Here is a 22724-nt window from a genome sequence, read left to right on the forward strand (position 1 = left end):
GTATGTCAGATGTGGGAGCAGTAGTACTTGGATTGTGAGAGAAGTCAAGAAGCAAGAAGTTGGTGGACAATGGCATGATTCGGATTCGGCTAAATCGTCAAAACCCGGGAACCCGATCAAAACCCGGCAATCTCAAACCGGAATCCTGGCATTCTTCGTGACTTCTGATCATCCAAAGTCATCAAGTAGTCAATCTTAATGCTCGTCACCCAATATTGTGTAAGCTGGATACTTTGAGACTACGAGCGCATCTCAACCTCAGATCCTGGTCGACTCACAAATTGTCAAGTACCTAAGATGGTCAACAAGTCTCAGGAGACTAATGGGGCTCAGAAGAGCAAGGCCGAATATGATCCTATCACTCTGTCTCTCTTGTGAGTATAGGTATCAGCACAAGTCTTCGCGATGGACTAGCTAGCTTACCTATAGCTCTCAGCTCGAACCGCTTCATGTGTATCGCAGAGGCGATGGGTCGATCTCTCAAGCAGACTTCCATCAGTACAAATATCAAGGAACGTCTAGATTTCTCATGCGCTGTATTCTCCCCAAGCGGTGATCTAGTCGCCAATGCTCCTTTTGTACCTGTCCACTTGGGATCTATGAGCTGGTCGGTCAGGTATCAGCTCAAGCTTCATGGGAAAGGATTGAAAGACGGAGATGTGCTGTTGACCAATTCGCCCATGGCTGGAGGAAGGTACGTTGCGGTATTTGCTGAATTTCAGCAGTAGGAATATTGCTGAATTCGCCAATTCCAGTCATTTGCCGGACTTGACAGTGATCACTCCTTGTTTCGACGAGGCTGATCCTACCAAGATAATCTTCTTCACGGCATCCCGAGGTCGTAAGTATCTACATACCCCTCTCCTTTGAGGCCAGTCCATTAAAGCTTACAGGTGAGAATTGGGATACTACAGATCATAGTGATATAGGAGGTATTCTTCCGGGATCCATGCCTCCAACTTCCACGCAGCTGTATGAAGAAGGAGCCAATATACATTCGCTCAAAATAGTCTCCAACGGGTACTACGATCATGATGCTCTGCACAAAGCCATGGTAGAGGATCCCGCTCAATACCCTGGATGTTCTGGATCACGATCATTTAGGGATGTAGAAAGCGACGTCAAGGCTCAGATAGCTGCCAACAACAAGGGGACCAACCTGTTGAAAGCTTTAGTCAAGGAGTACGACTTGAAGACTGTGCATAGCTATATGGATCATATCAAAAAGTTGGTCCCATCCATTCTTTCCGATGCATGCGATCAAGGAATCTTGCTGAATGCTGCATGGCGGTTTAGCAATGCCGAGCAGTCCGTGCGGAACATGCTTCGCAAAGCGGCCGAGAGAGCAGGAACGAACGTCCTGCATGTGAGTGTTTTCCCACAAAACAAGCTCGAGAAGGATCTAGCTGACGGCTCAATTGTGTCAGGCGGTCGACTACTTAGATGATGGTTCACCGATCTCACTTAAGATCACAATTGACACGCAATCTGGCTCCGCAATATTCGACTTTGAGGGAACCGGTCCCGAGTTGCGTGGGAATCTGAACGCACCTATATGTGTGGTACATGCTGCGGTCATTTATTGGTCAGTGATCTCGTCATTCTAGCCGCCTTAACTCATTATTGGACATTGACGTGATCGGGCCAATCAGTATGCGTTCGATGATAGGAGAAGATATCCCTTTGAACGCTGGGTGTTTGGTTCCCATAGAGATACGCATTCCGGAAGGATGCTTGTTATCGCCCTCGCCTGAGAGTGCGGTGTGCGGAGGAAATGTGATGACTTCCCAGCGGATCACGGATACGGTGTTATTGGCTTTCAAAGCATGTGCAGCTAGTCAGGGGTGCTGTAATAAGTGAGTCAGCCGCTCTGTCTGTCCGTCGGTCTCGGGTCCATTTCCATCGGGAAGCACGCTCCTTCTTTGCTCTGTTGGCTATGCTGACAGCTTGGAACACGAGCATAGTCTGTCCTTCGGTGCCGGTGGGAAAGACCAAGAAACGGGCGAAGTTGTAGATGGCTGGGGATATTACGAGACCATAGCTGGCGGTAGCGGGGCGGGAGACGGGTGGCACGGTACTTCTGGCGTCCATTGTCATATGACTAATACAGTGAGTCCGTTTTCCTGTCAGCTTTCTCACATAGCCTGCTGCTTCTGAGCTGAGTTTGCTGCGCCACCTCAAAGCGAATCACCGATCCTGAAATCCTTGAACGACGTTATCGTAAGTATCCCGATTATCTCAACTTCTGAGTCGGTGCCTGTGCTGAGTTCTTCATAGCTGTGATACTGCACGAGTTCGGCTTCAGATCCTCATCGGGCGGGGCAGGTAAATACCGCGGAGGTGATGGGTGTATACGATCTCTCCAATTCCTCCAGCCTCTATCGGTCTCAATCCTCTCCGAGCGAAGATCGAGAGCGCCGTACGGGTTAGCAGGTGGAGGACCCGGTGCGACGGGCCTGAACCTCTGGATCAAGCACCCGAACGAGAAAGACGGAAACGGCAAAGTCAGGACTATCAATGTGGGAGGTAAAGGTACGATGCAGTTCGGTACGGGGGACAAGCTGATACTTCATACGCCGGGCGGAGGTGGTTGGGGTACTCCAGAAGCTCCGGATGAGATTGAAAAGGAGGAAGAGGAGCGGTTGTTGCAAGAAGCTAGAGAATGGGAACCAAGGGGGACTTGGGCTGATAAAGCTCAACCTGATTTCTAAGCTGTCCACCTGGAGTCTGATCTGTACACCCTTGTAACCTGTAATATGATATACATACATTGCAACTCATAAACCTGCGCAACCGTATGAATCCGTACATCCACAACCTTGATTATACCTCATCCTGGGTACATTTGGACGACCTGCGCGGCGGTATGCTTCCCGGAAATTCTGTCAATTCCTGTGCGGCAAAAATCGTTCCGTCGTATGCCTTGTAGATCGTGAGGAGCATGACGTAGATCCAATGAATGACAACCTGGACAGCAACGATGGCTGCGATCACTCGGAAGAAAGCTGAATCGAGCTCAGTCGCCAGCGTATGCGTTGCAGTCTGATCTTGAAATCAGCGAAAAATGAAACTCCTTCATACGTGGAGGACGGGACACTCACAGCCCATACACCAATCGGGAAAGTCAAAGCCGTAAACGAAATATTGAATGACTGGTAATTTAAGAACGCGCGATCTTTGTAACAAATATGATCCAGGATGATAGCCGTCGCAAGGGTATACCAACAAAAGGCTAGACCCCAAAGTATCAGGCCAGTGATGATCCCTCCAGCGTATATAGCTTCGGCCAAGACGTATATGTCCCCCGAGATTGCTATACCGATACCGTGATCTGTTGCTAGCTTCTTGACCATCTTTCCCAGGATCATGATACCGAAACTCCCCTGGCCGCATGGACCAAGAGGTAAGAAGAGACTCGGAAGTTGCTGAGGGCATGGAATACCGTGAATGATGATCCGATGTAAGTAGATAGTGATAATGCAGAGAGCTAATGGAACGCCTGTGCCCCATACAGCGTAAGATGCGATAATGATTGATCGCGCTTCACGAGGCATCATCGGAGCGATGGCTTCGGCTACTACGCCCCCGGTAGCGGCAGCGACGACGGAGGTGACGATCGGCAACAGCCAAGCTGAGGACATAGACTCGATAGTATGGGTCTGGCGAGTTATCCTGTGTTGTGTTCTTCAGCGGTGTGAACAGGAGGGCGTGATAACATAACTTACATTGTGAACAGCATTCCGAGATTGATGAACACTGAGAGTATAGTATCTAGCCACCATAGTCCCACCGATAGTCTGGCCCAGTGTATGCCCCATTGTCGTACACACGCATAGGCGATCATGTTCTACCAATAGGGATAGATCAGCGACGTCGAAGCGGTTGAAGAATGGGCGCCAGCTCACGATAATAGTCGTTAGTCCCATCGGGAAAGTCCCCCATGACATGCTGGCAGCCGGATGAAGGAGGGTTGCTTTGAATAGCCCTTTCCACCGTATATATCGTACAACATTCCCGGCCATAAGAAGGACAAGAAGAACAACATTCAAGGCAAATATGCCGATACCAATGTCTCGTAGCCATCCAGCAGGATACGGGAAATTATACAGCAAGATTGAGGCGATACCGGTGCCCATATTCAGCGCTGCGAGATTCAGATGAGAATGAGTCAGCAATCGGTCAGCGTTGGTGAAGAAGATAAGGCAGCTCACAGAAGAAAGCAGGTGAGAGATTCATCGTCATCCGATCTAGACGAGAGCGGCGGACATTCGGTCTAGGTACACAGCTGTTCTCGTCAACTAGGGTGGTCATCGAGGCTTCTGATGTTGATAATTTGGATTGAATCGTCGATGTAGGACTGGGCAAGTGGTAATGCTTTTCGCTCGCGCCGCAAGATGGGAGAGACATATCTGTGATAGAAGACAAAGCTGAAGATTTTTCGATACGCACTGAGGTTGCCTACTTATATACATCTCTTGCTTGTCCGAATGGGACTTGACATGTCCGAATGTGGATCGCCATAGCGTCATGAGTCCATTCAGCGATTCGTATATTCAGTGATTCTTTGACTCGATGCTCATCTTGACCTGTTGAGAACTGTTCGTAATATCGATACACATCCACAAATCGATGTAGGTCTTTCCTAATTTTGAGCGATTGGGCAGCGAGTAGAAATTCGGATAACTCATGTCTGACGACGTGATCGAAAACAAGAGTCAGCTGAATTCCGAAATTATTATTTCGGGTACTTCCACGTGCAAGCCATGTTTCAACAATGTCTGTTTTGATTTCGGAGTTGACCGGTGTGGGCGACGCCGACCCGGGATACTGAGGAAAAGTCAGAGATAAGGAGCAGTCTGTTAGTCTTTCACATAGACCTACTAAACATCCACTCATCTGTCCTGTTCTCTGTTCAGCATCCGCTCTGTCGTCGATTGTGTATATGGTCGCCTGAGATCACCGAAGGATCTGATAGAATGACGACAGGTGAAAGACGGCCTTTGCTCCAGTCTCAGGACTCGGGACACTATGCCTCGACCCCCAAAGTGGATGTACCGGTGATCGATACCGATAAGCTGTCTTACAACAAAGTGGGCTTGAGTGTCAACCGGTTCTGGCTACTGGTGAGTAACGCTTCTATGGGTCTGAGCTGACGTCCAGTGCATATCCATGTGGGTATGTAGCTTCTTGAATGCCTTTGACGGGACTGTTGGTGAGTCATAATCTCCGAATCTCTGGCCTTGCTCTCGCTCATGCGTAAGGCAGTCGCGACGCTTCTTGGCCCGATATCATCGTCTTTTAACGCGACAAACATGGCTTCTTGGCTCGGGACTTCTTAGTGAGTGCACGATGTATTTGCCAGTGCTGACAGATAGTATGTTATCGGTGTGCTGTCTCACGCCTATTTACGGTCGGCTATGCAATATTATTGGTCGTCAAGCTTCGATGTTATTGGCTCTAGCCATCTTCAGTGAGTACAGCTTGTATCATGCCTCGCTGACATCAACAGCTATCGGCAACTTCCTTTGCGCCATTGCACCCAACATGGAATTCTTGATCGCTGCTAGAGCTCTGGCTGGAATGGGAGGTGGTGGTCTGAGTACCGGTAAGCCAGGATTCGGATTTTGGAGATCCGCTGACCCAACAATAAATCCAGTCGGAAGTACCATTATGAGCGATATCGTACCAATGTACGTAATTTCATCCTTGTCACAGAGCGTACAGCGCTCACTCAAACACGCAGCACGCATCGAGGTATCTACCAAGGGTTCGGAAATTTGGCTTTTGTAAGTGCGACTCGTCCCTCGTTAACCATGAATGCTAACTTCGTGTGCAGGGCGGAGGCATGGGGTGAGTGATGGTGGCAAGGAGAAAGTGCTAACGAAACAGGCTTGGTGCGCCCATCGGAGGGATTATCAATGACTATCTGCACTGGAGATGGGCGTTCGGCATTCAAGTGAGTTTGCACTTAAATTATCGTAGCTGAAATCCAGATTCCTATTCTGTTGCTGGGCGGCGTATTGGTATATCTCAATGTCCGATACACCATTCCGTCCGACCCTTCATCTGGCGCTGCAACTCCTGTTGCGAAAAAGCAAACTCCAATGCAGCTGTTCCGAAGAATCGATTTCTTGGGCTGTTTCCTCCTGGCGGGTTGGGTTGGAGCAGCCCTCATTGCTGTCTCCCTTAAAACGAATTCTACTGCTACAGACAGCTACAAGTGGTCTGACCCGACTATCATCGGCCTCTTTTCTGCAAGCGCTGTCCTACTGGCCATCTTCCTACTTGTCGAGCTGAAATGGGCTGCGGAGCCAGTTATGCCCTTCGAATTGCTCAATAGACGAACCGCGGTCAGCGTGGCTATCAATAACTTCTCCATTTCCATGGCTCAATTCGCTCTTGTGAGTGTCTGTCTTAACGGATCATGCTGATCATGTAGATATACACTATACCGCTATTCTACACTGTTGTACGACAAATGTCATCCTCACAAGCGGGTGCCCATCTCATACCTAACTCGATTGCAGGCATGGTAGGATCCCTGGGTTGTGGCTTTATCGTCCGGCACACGAAGAAGTACTACTGGCTCAACTTCTGGTCAGGGGTCTCTGGAGTGATCGGAGCTATATTGATAGCTACGTGGAATCGAGAATCTTCCGAGTGAGTCTCATCGCTCGAAGAATCACGCTGATGGTTTAGATGGATGCTATGGACGAATCTGTCTTTCACGAGCTTTGCCATGGGTTCAGTCACAACTCTAACAATTGTCGCCTTGATCGCCGATGTCGGACATGAGCATGTTGCGATCGCTACTAGCTGTGAGTCTTTGCGCGAGGCTTGTAAGAACATACGCTGATCAGATGCTACGCTGTATCAGTATCCTATGTCTTCCGAACTATCGGTCAAGTTCTTGGAGTCGCATTGTCTGGTGCCCTTGCTCAAGCGATATTACAGAAAGAGCTGAGCGCAAGAATTACAGGCCCAGATGCTGATGAGGTGAGTCTAACATATCATGATAGTGAGCTAAGTTTTCTCCAGACGATTGCTGCTATCCGAGAATCGTCAGCGTCGATCAGGTATCTCTCTGAACCTCTAAAATCAATCGCCATCGCGTCTTATCAAAAGGCTCTCCACGCCGTGTTTTTATGCGCCGTCATTCTGAGTGTTGTATATCTGCTTGCGGGTTTGGGAATCAGGGAGATCGACATGCACAAAGCTATGGTGGTCAAGCCTCCTAGTGATGATGCAGAGGAAGGACAAGAGGAAGATATCGTCGGGGAAGTCTCTGAGACTCCCTAGATTTAAGTCAGAGTGAATTCAGGACGACCGGGCCGAATGTGTGAATAGTGGAATTGTCGGGTTCGGTAATTTACCCGAATAGTGTCCCGATTAACGGGATAAACAGCCGCCGTGTGTCCGGTGAACTAGTAGCCTGGCACTTCATATAGATAGATAGCCTGTCAATGCATGCTTACTCGTATGCTTGTTGTGTTGCATCTATTGTTTCTTGTTCTGTTTTTTCTGCTGGTTACTAAATCGTCCATACCGCTATCTGCGTCAATTCAAGCCTCAAAAGCACATTTCAAGCACGATGGAAGCAAAAACATACTTGAGAAACGCCCTTCAATCTAAACAGCCAGGACTCGGATTCTGGTGCACGTGAGTGGATCTCACAGTAATTCGAGGAGCATCATCGCTAATGTAGGTAAGACGATAGCTTGCCAGGAGCATGTACTGTCTCTACTGTCCTCGCTACAGGTGGATTCAATTGGGTATTGATTGATGCCGAGCACGGAGCCATCACGGATAAAGATTACTTTGATGTGAGTTGAGTTGAATCCATTTCTGAATCTACACATTCGTCTGCGAACCTATCGGTATCACCAGGATTGGCGACGTTTTCCGGCTATCTGTGTTCCTTGTCGCGGTGTAACTTGGCACTTGGCTAACGAAATTGGGTGCTCCTCTCCTTTCTCCTTGATGCGCTCCGATCAGCTGTGCTTGGCCGTCACTGCCGCTGGAGCTAGTCCAATTATCAGGATCCCATGGAACGAAGAATGGATGATCAAGCGGGCCCTCGATTCTGGCGCTCACGGGGTAATGACTCCCATGTGTCACAATGCCGCGGACGCCCAAAAGATCGTGTCGTTTTCGAAATACCCTCCGACGGGTTCGAGGGGCTACGGGCCCATGTTTTGTCCGCCGATCTTCGGGTGTAAAGGGTCAGAATACGATGCTCAAGCAGACGAGAAGCTGTTGGTCATTGTTCAGATCGAGTCTAGGCAGGGTATCGAGAATGTAGAGGAGATCGCTAAAGTCCCAGGATTGGATGTTTTGTTCATTGGTGCGTATTCATATTCGGATTCGTATCCCCTATAACCGAAGACTATCATCTTCCTATCTCACTTCTGTCGATCAACATTTACCTCTCTCACTCAAAACGGAATGAGCACGGCACTAATTCAAATACACTTCTTACCCAATAGGCCCCTTCGATCTGTCTAAGCAGATGAACGTCAAGTTCGGCGGAGAGGAGCACGAAGCAGCCATCGCCAAGACCCTCAAAGCCGCCCATGCGGCCGGTAAGACGGCTGCTATCTTCTGTAAGTCAGGCGTCCAGCATCAAGATTTCAATCCTCCCTGCTACTCCGGTCCAGTGGGAGGCACAAGGTGGACAGTGCTAACGACGTGAAATCTACTTCACTAGGTCCAAATGGTCAAGTAGCAAAACAAAGGCTCGATCAAGGATTCGACATGGTATCTATCGCCGTAGATAACGCCTGTCTCGCTGCTGAGATGGAAAGACAGATGGGTTTCGCTACGGGAACCACTAAAGCAGGTGATAGATCTTACTCCTAGATACCTCCTGCCAACTCGGACGAGAGGAAGAAATGCATACAAATCGGATTGCTTTCATTGATTCTGTCTCACCGTCAGGAATGCTACAACTTCCTCAGAAAGAAGCTTGATGATTGTGCGACATGACATGTTACGGTGTGCATTTCCCATCTCATCGCACCTTGTTATAAGGTTTTGCTAGTATCTACAGGTATCATGTTACCCGGTAAACATAAATCTCCATCACTACCGTATATCGATCACCCCACACCCGATTATATGAAATCGCATCAACCCACTCTACTCAGCCCTGCTTGATTTTCTCAAGCTAGCTCGGAACCTATCACTTATACTAGGTCTTTTCAGGCCTTCACTCTCCCTTTCCTCTTCCGTACCTCCCCCTAATGCACGATCATCCCGAATCTTGGCGACTTGAGCCAAGTTCTGCGCAAGGTGAGAAACAGCGTCATCCTCGTCTTCTCCTTCGTCGTCGTCCCCTTCTTGATCGAAATGCTGATGATCATTTCCTTGTGGATATCGGTTCTGCAGTTGTCGATGATCTTCAGATTCCGAGGTGGTATAACTCCCGATCGTGAACTTGTCTCCTGATTCACCACTGCCATTTCTTGAATGCGTCGGGTGTTGTTTTGAAACCGAGAGTTTTCGTCGCCTTTGCGAATTGAAGCTGAATCTGCTCATTGGCGAATTCGGCTCATCCCCATCTAAAACACTTCGACGATCAAAAGCGCTATCTTTAGTAGGTGATAAATCACCAGCCGTGATCTGACTGATAGCTGTAGTGGGTTTGACTCCCGCGGTCGTAGGCAAGAAGTTCGATGAAGAACCTTTGACAGTATTCGTGCTCAGACTACTTATCTTTTTCTTCAGTACGTTCCTGATTGGCTTTTCTCGTTCGGGGGAGGAAGCTTTGGTAGGCGAGTATCGAGGAGCGGGAGGGGATTGTTCGATAGTCGACAGATCCAGCTTTGAAGGGGTAGCGAAAGATGTTCGGGGTGTCATAGATTTGACCTTTGACATCAACGATGACACTGTCGAGCTTGGGCGAGCAACTCCGTTGACACTGGATGAATCACCATTAGTTTTGCCATTCGATCGCTGACTATTTCTCAGACTCGAATATCTGGATAATGGCGAGTAACTATCTCCAAGGGCGGTGCTGGATCGAAGAGCATCGTACGAGCGTCGAGGAGTATCAACCGACCATCTGCCTTGTAAAGGGGACCTATCCGTTTGGTTCATAGGAGAAGTAGGTTGCCACCGCCTAGCCGCGCGATCTTCCGACATGACCCCGGCAGGTTTCACAGGATCGTAATTGAGCATAGCCGATTCGGATCTTCTCAGTCTTGCCGACGACATTCCTCCCGAGATAGAGGATGTCATGCCGCCATCTGCTTGTGTCGCTGTGCTAAGGAGTCTCACAAGCTTAGGCAAGTCCAGCATGAGCCTGGTCATATCCCTGACATTCTGTTCGCTAGCTCTTCCGGCATCTCTCAGCAGTGCGGCCAGATCCGAGTACTCTTCTCTCACTCTCACCGGATCATCCAATTCCGCATCAACAGCTATCTGAGAAGCCAATGCAAGGGCATGTCGCAGAGAGGCATTAATGGATTCGCTGGTCCGGGTTGCTGAATGGAAAGTTCGTAAGAGTTCAGGTTGAGAAGCTAAAATCTCATGGCCCAATTTTGACTCTAGCACTTTGAACGCTTCGAATAGTAATCTACCATGATCTGTCGAAGGCTTGGCGAAATCGAAATTTGCTGAAGCGCGACCGCCAAGTGATGTGCTGCTCCTCATCGGTCTAGGCTCGGTCGATGGTCCACCACCTGCTCGAACTGATAACCTGGACGCTCCACCCCGCGAGAATGACGAGCTAAGTGGAGAATCTTGGTCGATGCTCCTTCGATGACGAAGTCCTTCCAAAGGCGCGGTGTTTGGCGGATTGTTGTAGATATCTCGCATGCTTGACATGGAAGTTGCTGGTCTTGGCATATGATCCCATCGTTTTTTCGATTCAGCCCTCTGTTCCTCCAATCTACGGATCATCTCCAATGGGTCCTTCCCGTCTCCCCGCTCTGTTCTAGTTCCCACCGCCGAGACGGAATCTCCGGGTCCTAGGGCGCCGACTCTCGATCTCGAGGCTGCCAGAGGATCTCTTTCGCTGACCAGGGTGCTCATCCCTCTTCTCGCCTGGCCAACTGTACTTCGATAAGATCGGTCATCCGAGCCACCTAAGACAGTTTCGGATCGATATCGATCCTTCGGCAAGCCCTTATAGTCTGCCTCATCGCTTGCCCTAGGTAGACCAGATATCGATTGACTCCAATTGCGCCTAGCATAGCCAGACGTCTCCCCTCGTGCTCCGCCGAGACTGGATGACCTTTCTAGACCTTCAATATGACGTAAAGCCCGCACAGGCGAAGGTACGGTCTCATATTCGCCAGACCGGCGAGAAGCTGTCGAGAATCTCGAAGGTATGGGTGAGGAGGACTGATACGCTGATGGGGAGTCAAGAAATTGCCTGAGCCGGGCCGAACGAGACGACCCAGGCTGATCATCGATAATGTTGTTTTTTGGCTTCGGTGGCGAAGGAGTGAACTGCATAATCAAAGTCAGCTTGATCTTCTGGTGATCCACATGATCGGCTCACGAGGCTATTACTGCCCCTAAACTCGGCAGGCAGACCCTTCCTTCTTTTGCTGGAACTACTCCCTCCGCTTCGCTCCTTATCCTCATCGCCCTTCTCAGGCGTCTCAAAAGTTTCTTTGACCCTTTCTGGCGCTTCCGAGAGTGACTTCGTCTGGGCAGACGACAGCGTTGTTGTCCTCCTCAAGCCAGAAGACGTCGATCCGACCGGAGGCGAGCCTGTGGCTCGGGTGTAGGAGTCATGTCTTCTGATATGCTGTCGGGCCGGTGTCAATTCGCGTTCTATATCGGTGGACCTCCTTGACCTTTGAATGGCAGCTTGGGCAATCCTTTCCTCGGCATCACGTATCTTTTGATCCAGCTCTGACCCCTGCGATTTCGATCTTGACATCTCACTACTGGCCTCTTTCTCTTCTTCCTCCAGGATCTCCTCTCTAAGGTCTCTGCTCGTTCTTCTTGAATGTCGTTTTTCATTAAGACTTTCAATGCCGGCGCTGACGGGAGGTAGCTTCTTGGCTGTTCTCTCTGGAGATGATATGCGTTTTTCGGGCGAATTGGCTCGCTTGACATCGAGTGGCGGTGGCTTGCGTGGGGAAGAGGAAAGATTCGACTTCCCGCTCAAGCTTAGGTTTGATGAATGACTGCTGGTTCTGGAAAGGCCGTTTGATGCACGCCGTATCGATGGGGACTCGTTGAGACTTCTATTCGCATTCATAGATGGACTAGCCACCAAGCTCGAAGAAGCTGAGCCTGAGCGAGACATGGAGAGAGATGGGGAATGTTTGGGACGTAATGTATGGGTACGAAGTCGAGGCGAATCGGCGACATTGGTGGAAGAGCCTGAATGAGAGGATGTTCGACGGGCCAATAGATGAGCGGGACCGGTTGAAGATGTACGTCGAAAAGATCTGGGTGGGGATCTAGGTAGAGACGCAGAATCCTGTGAGAACCATGTCAGCTCTGACAGTACCGGAAGGCCTCTGAGACCGAGATGATGGAGCTTCGTACACACCTTGACCGGGGAAGGCAGTTTGTCTGACATCTCCCCGTTAGGCTTCTCGTTGGCCGGCGCCGCAATGTCGCTTTCAGTACCAGGCGGACTAGGCAGACCTGAGACTCTATCTACGAGGCCGTTGCCATGCTCTTGTCTGGGTTGTTGTTGTACTTGACCTTCTTGTATTACCTCAGGGGAAGTATCGGTCGAACTACCCTCTCTACGCTTATGACTGCTTCCTGGCCAATCTCTTCTCCCGAAATCTAGTTTAGGACTGCCAATGCCTACGTGTACACTCGCAAATCCACTTGACATCCTCGCTTGCGGGGATGGATGATCCTCACCCTGGAATTGATGGTATTCGCCTGAGCGCCTTCTGTCTGTTACGAGTGTTGCGGAAGATTCACCTAAATATACGGCGGAAGGCGGTCTGATGCCATTTTGAGATAAGGAGGGTCTGGTGGGAGCTTGGTCGAGTCGTTTCTTAGGACTAGATAAGTGCGAGTCGAGGGAGATCTGGGAAGAGCTCCGTGAAGGTATAGAAGGTGGTTTGATAGGTGAAGACATCGGTTTGTCTCACCAGATTTCATTTATAACCCTGCAGGCGAATTTCTGGCTGTGCCGGGAACGATATTGCAGTTCAGAGGTAGTGCCGGTGAATGACAACACTACATGGGTCGCATCGGGAGAGTGACACGGTTTGGAAGAGTGTGAAAGGTGTCTTTGGATGAGTTGTTTTGACAGTTCCGTCAATCGCCAAGGAAGGACGCGCCTTTAGTCCAAGATCGAGGTTTGTGGATCCGTTCAAAATGGCATGTCTAAAACGTCGAGGACGAAGGACCGTCCGATTTGATGAGAGGTCGCTTTACTCTTCGACGTTGACGGACACGGGGAAGTGAAGGATATGTGATGAGATTGCACAACTGTAAACAAAGGGTAACAAGCACACTGGAAATGTGTCGTCAAGATGTGCGTATGAGGACGTAATGATGATGACCCTGCATAAAACCACGAGACGCGTTCCTGTGTTCATGATGACTCTGTAATGAGCATTACGAAATTACCCTGCCCAACGTGGTGAACATTACCAAGTATTCATTACATTTTAATCGTATCAACAACCGCTCGTCTCTGCTGTCTTTGAACGTCTGAGACCTCGGACAAGATCTCGCGACTCTCTATCAAGGCATCAGCCTCGTCCTCCCCAGAGATCTCCTAGAACTGCATCGGAAGGGTCAAATGCGGAGTCGGGTCGTCCAGTATGAGTTTGTCAAACACTAAACATATTGGCAGGATCGAACCCCAAGTTCCTTTTACTGACAAATGATAAATCCTTTGACTATACCCCTTCAATCACTTAAAAGTCCATGACCTGACACATCAACATGTGTTTTGGGCATCAATCCACCGAGATTGACGGCGCACAGCGGTCTCGAATCGAGAATGATCTCGAGAATCTTGAGGATCATCGCACAAAACCAACTTCTGATTCGGCTGTATGCTCGAAGAACGATCGTGCTAGACGAAAATATAGCGACAGTATAAAAACAATCGATTATAAGGAAAACAGCTAAACTCTGATAGTACCGCGAAACTTATCAGGTAAAACTGAAAGCATCCTGTTGTTCCACTACCTGGCCATCGCCAAAATTAGTGAAATCAACTGACCAGTCTGACAATCCTCCTCGAACACAAGCAAACGAGCCCTTCAAAATGTCAAACGCAACTTCACTCTGGATACCAAATTCATCACCGTTATTCTTCTACTCACCAGCTGAATCATATTTCGCAGGCCGGAACCTGAACTCATGGGTCGGGAAAGACGGTATGAACAGCGGTTCCGCTCCGCAAGCCGGTGATTTCAACGTGACTTTTCCTACGACGAGCTATCATTCGGCTTTCGGTAACTCAGCTGTGATCTTACCTTCCATCTATGGTGAGTCCCTATTCTGTGCTCGGGCACAACTCTGCAAGTCCGAACTGAAGTACCGTAAAGCAACCCTTCGAAGTGGACTGTGAGCTGACCTGATCTGACTGTTCCCGGGCTGTCTAGCAACGGCTTTCACACCAGTATATAAAGCCTCCGAGAAATACAATACGACTTTCGAGATTGCCTCGTACGGCAAAATCCCCTGGGCCTCAGGGCGGAGCTGGAGGACATCCAAAGACGATTTCAACCTGCGAACGTTGACTGTATGGTTTGACTGTCTGGCCGAGCAATGCACCGGAGTCGATGGGGATGAGATTGATTTTATGGGTGCTTGGATAGATACGAAGTTTGCGCCTGATAAGTGAGTACGACGGCTGAGTATGTAGTCGTATAGCTCTTTGTGCGATAGGACCACCTGGGTACTCGGTACTGAAACAGGAAGTCAGATTCTGGACCGGATTGAGCTGATTTACATGCGGAAATAGCGCTCAAGTCGATGTCGTCACTCTCGACGATTCATCCCCTATCATCCAATACGAAGGCTTTGCACCTCCTAACCAAGAGAATAAGATCGCAGAGATCGATTCAGGAGCAGACTATGAGCAGACCCTGAGTGAGACTTCGACCGAAGGGGCAAAAGCGAAAGTATCGTTCAATGGTGAGTCCACCATGCCATCTGTTCTTTCGTGTATTCAGCTTCAGATCACCAATCCAACTCTGAAGGTATTTCCCCGCCCTGTCTCATGTGTATTCTGAGACAGTTAGAAATGCTTACTCCCAACGCTGGATGCAGGCGGATCAATAGCGATATACGGTGTAACATGTCCATCCTGCGGGGCATACACCGTCAACTTAGATGGACAGACAGCCACTCTGAACTCATTCAACAACGCTACCATTCACAACAGTCTGCTGTATTTCTCTACTAACTTGGACACTGGGAACACCCATACACTAGAGATCGAAGCTAAGGGAGGTGTCGTATTGGACAAGTTTGAATTAAGGGGTCCAACAGGCGGAGTGGGGTTTATGTGAGTCAGCGAGTGGATCAAGCCATCCAAGCTGGATAAACTTCAAGCTTATGGCTGACATCGTTGTTCTCATCTCGATCGATCGGTTGCTCGGAATGGTAGCGGCCAAAATGGCTCGGCCACGACAACTATCGGTCCATCTTCCACGTCGGGCATTGATAATGGTGATGGTACATCCACCGGAGGCACTGGAAGTGGAAATGGAAATGGCAATGGCAATGGTAATCTCCCAGCTTCTCAAAGTCAAAGTGGCTCCCCGAACGCAGGTGTGATCGTAGGTGCAGTATTGGGTTCTATAGCAGGTTTGGTGGGTTTGGCTTCCAGTTGTCTTTCTGACCCCTTACACCTTATTCCTTATTCCTTATCCTCTGCTACTTTCTCTTTCTTTGCGCCTGTTTCGAATGACAGTCGTCAAGCTTTAAGCTTTGAGCTGGACGAATTGATGCTCATCCCTGAAATGCTTCCAGGCTTTCTTATACTACCTCTGCAGAAAAGTAGCACCAGGCATGAAGAAAAAAACCGACAAGAAGTTGAATCCGTGGGACGAAGCTAACTTGTTGCAAAATATGAAGAATGAAGAAGTGCACGTTACTACGGCTGCTAATCAACGTTATGTCTATCGTGAGTGGACGCCTAACCCAGTCCGAATATCGAACCCCATCCCCATCTCAATCTCCAATCTCACTTCGATACTCCTATCTGCCTCAACGATCGCGAATCAAACTGATTCTTTTGATGTCGATCGTAATTAGCCGGCCTGATCGCTCATTCCAGTCTGAAGAAGTGAACAGTCAAAGTTTAAACAAAGTGAAAAGGCTTAATGCGTCAATGCATGATATGCAATACTGCAATCCTACCTTACGCCGAATAGACATACATTCTCTATACAAACGACCGGGCCTACCATCCCTGAGTTTGACCCATACTTTGCAATATCCTCTCTATCAGCGCTCGTTTCATATACTGTTCTCTCGCCAGAGATCTTATCGACTGAGAACGAACGGAATGTACTCAGCATCAGCTCTTACACTCTCGCATTCTCCTGAGATCATAAGATTCGAGGCCGAATCACTCACCTTGAGATACCTATCCAGATCCACTCGTTCAGCATCTAACGCTCTGGTCATATGATATATCGTATCTTCAATCGCATTGTCTTCCGCTACGAGGTCTATGAGTCTGGTTCATCTCATCATGTCAGCTGCCGGACTACACATGTGAAGCTGGAAAGTTGAAATTTTCATCTGGATTGTTCTTGAATTAGGGGATGACTTACTGGTTATGTACGATACTGATCCCACAGACCAACTCATCGACACTGATCTCCCCCTTTCCCTCCAATTCAGCTACCCGTTCCTGGCCTGAATGAACGACGTCGCCGAGCTTTCGTCCTGTCGAATCGCACACCTTTTTGACCGCCTCCAAACGCGACATCTCGTCCCGGATAGCCGGCTCACCCGATTCCAAATCTTCCCTGCGTTCCAACAGGTGAGTTCGGGTGGACTGTAAGTGGTGGATAAGAGGTGGTAGGGATGCTTGGAGGTGTGGAAGTAAGATCGAGTGTAGATGCTGGAGAGAAGGAGGAGGAGGCTTCGAAGGTGGGATAGGAGGAGCGGTGTCGGGCGGTAAAGATGAAGAAGAAGGTTCGGGGGAGCCTAGTAGATCAGGGATGGGCGGACGAGGTGCAGATAGATTTTGAGTAGGTAGAGAGGGCGCTCGCTGGGCCTGAGCAGGGGGATGTGGTGGAACAGGCGGTTGAGGTTGTGTCTGGTGTTGAGATTGAGATTGAGATTGAGATTGGTACTGTTGTTGACCATTCACCTGAGGCGGATACCCCTGTGTCTGGGGAGAATGATATGTTTGGACCGATTCAGGCGGAGGGGGAGTCATAGGCGATTGAGTGTAACCGACATAAGTTTGAGGTTGAGATTGAAGTTGCGATTGCGGCTGAGGTATATATGGACGCTGAGGGATCACTGGTCCGCCAGGTGCGGAAATTGGTGATTGAGGCTGAGGCTGAGGCTGGGCTGGGTGATTCGAGGGTATTCCATAGACAGGTCGATTGGGGATAGGTGGTGAAGCTGGATGTTGAGGGGGTGTTCCCGTGTATGTAGCTGAAGATTGCCTAGAATGCAATCCCTGTTGCGGCTGCTGCTGTGCAAAGGGATGAGGCGGAGGAGTAGGAGCTGACCTATACTGCGGTAACGACTACGATGATCTTAGCTTGTATTCCCTGATCACTGTATACCTCCGTGAATAGCTCACCTCCTGCGTCTGTATTGGCGGGACATACCCTGGTCTAGCGGGCGGAGGCGGGGGCTGACCTGATCGATTAGGTTGAGCGCCAGCTCTAGGTTGGACAGGCGAGGAGATAGGACTTCGAAGTGGTTGTGGTTGAGCAGACGAGGAAGAAGAAGAAGGAGATGGTTCGGGCGGTCGGGCGTATACTGGCGGTGCAGCCGAGAAGATGGTTGTGAGGTGTTTGAGAATCGTCTCTAGATCTTGCGTCTGCGGCCCGGTCTTCCTCAGTGAATCAGCGCATGTTCTTCCCATATCAATCCCATTTTAGCCAAAGCAAGGGACCGAAAGATGGTCTATGAAATGCTCAATATCGTTAGATGAACGAGTAACCCACGGGCCAACTCTTCCACCAATATTCTACTGCCTCCTCATTCACCCTCCCACTGGGATCCACCTCTCTCGACTTCCGTATCCCCATCTCCTTCGTCGGGACTACAAACAATATCGGCGGCGATCTCGGATACTCATGCGGGACCCATACGTGCATCGGGATATGGTACGTTGCGCCTCGATAGGTGATGGGCAGGGTACCGTGAAGTAGCAATAACAAAGCTGTTTGGCCAGAATCGAAAGCTGAACTCGGATTCGTTTCATCAGCTGTTGGTTGCCCTCATCCGAACAGATCCCAGCTGAACATGAGATGCGAGAAATTACATGAAAGACGGATGTTCGTGCTTACTGAACGCGTCCGTCTTGACGCTGAGCGTCCGTCTCTCGCTAAGAATCCTAATGACTTCGTTGATTATTCGCTCTTTGGCTTGATAGGGCCGTAAGACATTGCCAAGCCATTCACGCGTTAGATCGAGGTGCGACATCTCGATCGTGCAGTATCGAACACCTCTAAACGGGTTGAAGACGTCAGGCTGAAGGTCTCAGTGATGCACTGTCGAAAGACGATGAGCATGAGTATAGTTGTTGTCAATGCTCATCAATGACCTTATGCTTATCGTCCTCGTTCTCATCCTCACCCTGCTGCCGGTCATTCGTCATAGAGTAGAAAGTGATGACATCATCACCATCTTTGTGCCTTACGAGTAGTAAGATTACTCTTTCTGTTTTGGTTTTCGACTTGGTACTTGGTACTTGGCCGAGCGAAGTCAAGCTGAAGTCTGATGGCAAAGTATGTATCATCCGCCAGACTCAGAGATGGCAAAAATGACCTGAACCTGAACACCATAACAAGTCCTCAAGACAGCCATCTTCTGTGTACAAGCCGAGTCATCGACCTAAATCACCAAATCACCACATCATTCTCATTCGAGCGGCTCAAACACCAGTATCTCATCAACCAATATGACCCACTTCCTCGCTCCCTCTCCTTTGCCCACAACCCCCACATCCTCCAATGCATCTTCCCCGTCTCCATCCTCCCCGTCTCGATCCTCATCCTCATCCTCTTCCTCATCACGCATAACGATTCCTCCACCCTCCGCTGTCAACTCGGAAGAAGTGTCAACCTCGCCGCCGCCGCCGCCTCCGCCGACATACGAAGAATCATTTTATATCGGCTCGACCCGCCGGCCACATTCCAAGGCAAAGGCGAGGACGAAGCGCAAGAACCTCAATGGAGGGATAGGTGGGGACGTAGTTGGAAGTATGAAGCGGGGGTTTTCTTCTCATGATCACTCTACACGGAGACAAGAGGGGAGACTCAAGGTGCTTTGTAAGTCAAACTCACACAAAGATCAGCCCCAGAGGGATAGACTGACGTCTCGATTGATGCCGATGCGCAGTGGGTATTGCAGGAATACTGTTCTTGATACTTACCAGTATATGGATAATGCGCTTGAACGCACGCATCAAAGATCGAGGGGGGTATGATACTTTATGGCATTCGATTTTGTCTAAAGCTATGAGTGTGTCTGATAAGCCGGAATTGTAGCTGTAGCTAGCTTGAATAATGTAACACTTGTTTATTATTTGTTGTCGTAACGCTTTTGTAGCCTGTTCTGAATGCAAAGATGCATGGAGCGATGATGAGCTGTGTAGTTCTTGGTTTATGGCTTGTAACCTATGTGATGCTACTGTATTCCTCTATGTGTAGTCTATATGTGTACAACGTGGACCGCAAAAGGATCGAAGAACGGATCATTCGCTAGACTTCTTCAGACCAAACCCCATTTTCCTTGGCGTTGCCCCGGTACTCCTGCTTGTCGGTCTTGTATTCAGACCAAAAGAGGTCTTCTCATGTCTATCTTGGCCACCGAAGTCCCTTTCTTTCCTGGGTCGATCTCTGGAAAAGTCTCGTCCTTCATGATGCCGAGTATCCTCATGATGACGAGTCTCTAAGCCTTGCTCGAAATGTCGACTTCTTCCTCTCAGCATGACCCCATCTCTCCTCCGCCCAGATCTCTCGTACTCTTTTCCTTCACTGCCGTCTCTTCTGTGAGACCGCCTATCACGCATCTGATCTGAATCTCTACCTTGGGCCACGTCATCCCTGCCCCTTCTCTCCTTCTGACGTGTGCGTGTCGCTGTTACCAGAGCCTCTTCATCTTGCCACGAATCTTTAACTTCACTCGTGTTTGAATCGGACTCTTCCTCTATTTGTTTCGAATCATTGACTTCCTTCGACAATCCAGCATTTCTCCTAATTCTACCAATCTCTCCACTCCAGTCATCCACGACCTTCTGCGTGTCTCTTCTCAAATGCTCATACGCGCCCCTTTGACCAGGGTTCAGCCGCTCAATTGCCGACAATATAGACTTGGCATAGTCCATCAGACTTCCTAACGCTTTCGGACTTTCAGATTCCAAATCAAGCTCCGGTGGAGAAAGATCTATCAGAGCGACTTTCTTCTGCTCTTTATGTTTATCGGATTTGTTATTTGATTTTGATCCTGATCCTGATCCTGATCTCACCGCGAACGTCTTTGATCCCCCAAAGTGACCGATGATGTTGAGAACCTTCTTGATCGCCTCGTTGTTCGTCGAGATAGCCGATCTCAGCAAAATCGCCAACAGGCCAAAATCAGGATCAATAGCTTTCGGTTTAATCCAATTCACACCTCTGATATCTTTCGCCCTGCCATTAGGCGTCGTCCACTCATAATCTCCCACAGCTCGACCAGAATCCAGTGGCGAGTGATTCTCAACATCGTCTGAAATTTGAGTAGCTCGTTTGCAAAGTGTCAAAGCAGTCGGGAAATCCCCAGACCACCTGGCACCTTGTAAAGCGTCTTTCCAAGTATTCAACTGCCACCCTGTCATCCCTGTCGATGGCGGCTGATACGATTGCAGGATATTGGTTATTCGTCCGATGTCGCCTGTATCGCTCAAGGCGGAGATGCAGATCTTCAGGAAATGAATATCTGCTTCAGCCTCGATCTGAGGGTTGGCGAGGAAAAGCGTCGCGTAATGAGCGGCGGGAACCGTTTGTTTCGTGTATAATAAACCTTGAATAAGAGAGGTCGCGCTCTGTACGTCGGGCTGTAATTTTGGCGATTGGGGCGAAGAAGAGGAGGCTGACGATGTCGATTGACCGTTCGGAGGTGGCAAAGACCAGATCTCGTCGGTTAATCTGATGGCTTGTCTCGAATCTTCTGGACGTCCTTTGATCAGGCATCTCAAGACGTGACTAACCAAATCGTTATCCAATTGTCTATCTCGGTCTTTGGGGTCGGACTTGCTGAACTGTCGAGAACATTGATCCCATATACCTCTCGCCACACTCCCAATATCGATGCGTTTCACCGTCGCTCCTTCGGCATTGTTATAGCTTGCTGCCCATGAATGGCTTTGTGCGCGCGATCTGGCCACATGGATGTTATGCAAACTCGCAAACAGGGTAGTGTAGGTCACTTTGTCAGGCGATAATCGACCTTGTTGAGGCATAGAAATAAATGCGGTGTACATATCTTCCCATAATCCATGTCGGCCCAAATATTTCAGGTACGCGTTGGTAGGCGCAATATCGATTTCGTCTTCATACTCGGTTGATGTAATGCTGGGATCCCTTAAGCTCTCGCCGGTCTCGGTGCTTATGCCTAGGTCCTCGGTCAGAAGCGAAGAGGCCGTCATACATCTCTTGATATGTTGTTGAGCTTGATCGTGCAGAATAGTCACCCTTGAATGGGTGAGATCCTTGACTGGCATGATGCTAGAGTTGAAGGCGGTGTCGCCGGAATGGGATGTGCGGGAGTAAGCGTTGAGAAGGGTCGAAAAGGTTCTGGTGGTCGGTTTGATACCTCGTTTCTTCATCTGAATTGACAAAGCCGTGAGCACTCTTTCTCATTGGCAAATGCAAGACCATGGGACTCGGCCAAGCAGTAAGAGTAAAGTGATGGGCGGACACAAGGATCGTGAGTGGATGAAAGAGACGCAGGAAGCAAGGAGTAAGACCATCGCTCATACCCTCCGCATATTACAACACTCACATCGTTGTACAATGTCCACATCCTATTCAATTTCCGCTGTTTACCCATGAAGCCCAACAGAATATTCCACACAGGGGCATTGACCAGATCTTTCGGCGCATTCATCACAATCGACACCGCCTCTTCTATCTGAGCTTCGGTCATATTCTTGTTCTTGGTATGTCTCTCTATGAACCGTTTCAGCTTGGTCGACGTCGTATACGGATCATCTCTCTCCCGCGTCTCCCTTGCGCGAGCTCTAGAGTCACGACGCGATGGACCGGCGTTCGGCTTTGCCCTCCTGTCCGGCACAGAGGTGGGAAGTCTCAGGGGTAATGACACCTGTCTTTTTGGTCGGGGTCGATTGGGCGTCCATACTGGAGATGAAGCAGGGCTGATAAGCTGATCAAGCAGCTGTAGGTCAGCGTTTAAGAGCTTCTTGGGTAGATGTCGCCCTTTTCCTGGGATGGAGGTTAAGGCGGTTCGCAGCGATTTTTGAGTCGAAGGTCCGGGATCTCCATGATATTCTCTGTATATTTGATGATGCAAAGATGACCAGCCACTTCGGCGCAGCTGTAGTAGCTGGAGTGTCTTCCGGGCTGTCAGCATAT

The 22724-nt window shown here is 49.4% G+C and overlaps 10 protein-coding genes across 10 annotated transcripts; 6 read left to right on the forward strand and 4 right to left on the reverse strand.

Moving 5' to 3' along the window:
• Positions 1-297: 297 nt before the first annotated feature.
• On the forward strand, positions 298-2711 carry I303_101182 (uncharacterized protein; the record flags this gene model as incomplete). The annotated part of the gene is made up of 10 exons (XM_018404550.1): positions 298-374; positions 437-694; positions 756-841; positions 915-1227; positions 1297-1366; positions 1428-1585; positions 1653-1856; positions 1965-2109; positions 2184-2220; positions 2278-2711. The coding sequence occupies 10 exons, from the start codon at positions 298-300 to the stop codon at positions 2709-2711; spliced, it is 1782 nt and encodes a 593-aa protein (XP_018267204.1).
• Positions 2712-2823: 112 nt separating this feature from the next.
• I303_101183 (uncharacterized protein) lies at positions 2824-4311 on the reverse strand (the record flags this gene model as incomplete). Its single annotated transcript, XM_018404551.1, has 5 exons — positions 2824-3042; positions 3102-3672; positions 3726-3847; positions 3906-4144; positions 4212-4311. 5 exons carry the CDS (start codon positions 4309-4311, stop codon positions 2824-2826), a joined length of 1251 nt encoding a protein of 416 aa, XP_018267205.1.
• A 665-nt stretch (positions 4312-4976) lies between these two features.
• On the forward strand, positions 4977-5854 carry I303_101184 (uncharacterized protein; the record flags this gene model as incomplete). Its single annotated transcript, XM_065968287.1, has 7 exons — positions 4977-5110; positions 5184-5212; positions 5266-5338; positions 5472-5605; positions 5657-5690; positions 5744-5786; positions 5837-5854. The coding sequence occupies 7 exons, from the start codon at positions 4977-4979 to the stop codon at positions 5852-5854; spliced, it is 465 nt and encodes a 154-aa protein (XP_065824359.1).
• Positions 5855-6104: 250 nt separating this feature from the next.
• Positions 6105-7299, forward strand: I303_101185 (uncharacterized protein; the record flags this gene model as incomplete). The annotated part of the gene is made up of 5 exons (XM_065968288.1): positions 6105-6401; positions 6636-6660; positions 6750-6818; positions 6878-6996; positions 7039-7299. 5 exons carry the CDS (start codon positions 6105-6107, stop codon positions 7297-7299), a joined length of 771 nt encoding a protein of 256 aa, XP_065824360.1.
• Positions 7300-7591: 292 nt separating this feature from the next.
• On the forward strand, positions 7592-8859 carry I303_101186 (uncharacterized protein; the record flags this gene model as incomplete). The annotated part of the gene is made up of 5 exons (XM_018404553.1): positions 7592-7659; positions 7718-7823; positions 7996-8344; positions 8487-8603; positions 8708-8859. 5 exons carry the CDS (start codon positions 7592-7594, stop codon positions 8857-8859), a joined length of 792 nt encoding a protein of 263 aa, XP_018267207.1.
• Positions 8860-9138: 279 nt separating this feature from the next.
• I303_101187 (uncharacterized protein) lies at positions 9139-13063 on the reverse strand (the record flags this gene model as incomplete). Its single annotated transcript, XM_018404554.1, has 3 exons — positions 9139-11454; positions 11507-12442; positions 12515-13063. 3 exons carry the CDS (start codon positions 13061-13063, stop codon positions 9139-9141), a joined length of 3801 nt encoding a protein of 1266 aa, XP_018267208.1.
• A 1146-nt stretch (positions 13064-14209) lies between these two features.
• On the forward strand, positions 14210-16244 carry I303_101188 (uncharacterized protein; the record flags this gene model as incomplete). The annotated part of the gene is made up of 7 exons (XM_018404555.1): positions 14210-14432; positions 14550-14787; positions 14912-15084; positions 15220-15457; positions 15560-15764; positions 15925-16078; positions 16210-16244. The coding sequence occupies 7 exons, from the start codon at positions 14210-14212 to the stop codon at positions 16242-16244; spliced, it is 1266 nt and encodes a 421-aa protein (XP_018267209.1).
• A 113-nt stretch (positions 16245-16357) lies between these two features.
• On the reverse strand, positions 16358-18573 carry I303_101189 (uncharacterized protein; the record flags this gene model as incomplete). The annotated part of the gene is made up of 6 exons (XM_018404556.1): positions 16358-16447; positions 16534-16636; positions 16734-17665; positions 17723-17965; positions 18093-18331; positions 18438-18573. 6 exons carry the CDS (start codon positions 18571-18573, stop codon positions 16358-16360), a joined length of 1743 nt encoding a protein of 580 aa, XP_018267210.1.
• A 478-nt stretch (positions 18574-19051) lies between these two features.
• Positions 19052-19640, forward strand: I303_101190 (uncharacterized protein; the record flags this gene model as incomplete). Its single annotated transcript, XM_018404557.1, has 2 exons — positions 19052-19421; positions 19492-19640. The coding sequence occupies 2 exons, from the start codon at positions 19052-19054 to the stop codon at positions 19638-19640; spliced, it is 519 nt and encodes a 172-aa protein (XP_018267211.1).
• A 206-nt stretch (positions 19641-19846) lies between these two features.
• I303_101191 (uncharacterized protein) lies at positions 19847-22722 on the reverse strand (the record flags this gene model as incomplete). Its single annotated transcript, XM_018404558.1, has 2 exons — positions 19847-21958; positions 22135-22722. The coding sequence occupies 2 exons, from the start codon at positions 22720-22722 to the stop codon at positions 19847-19849; spliced, it is 2700 nt and encodes an 899-aa protein (XP_018267212.1).
• Positions 22723-22724: the final 2 nt, after the last annotated feature.

Source organism: Kwoniella dejecticola, chromosome 1 (genome assembly GCF_000512565.2).
Source record: "Kwoniella dejecticola CBS 10117 chromosome 1, complete sequence".
Lineage (NCBI taxonomy): Eukaryota > Fungi > Basidiomycota > Tremellomycetes > Tremellales > Cryptococcaceae > Kwoniella > Kwoniella dejecticola.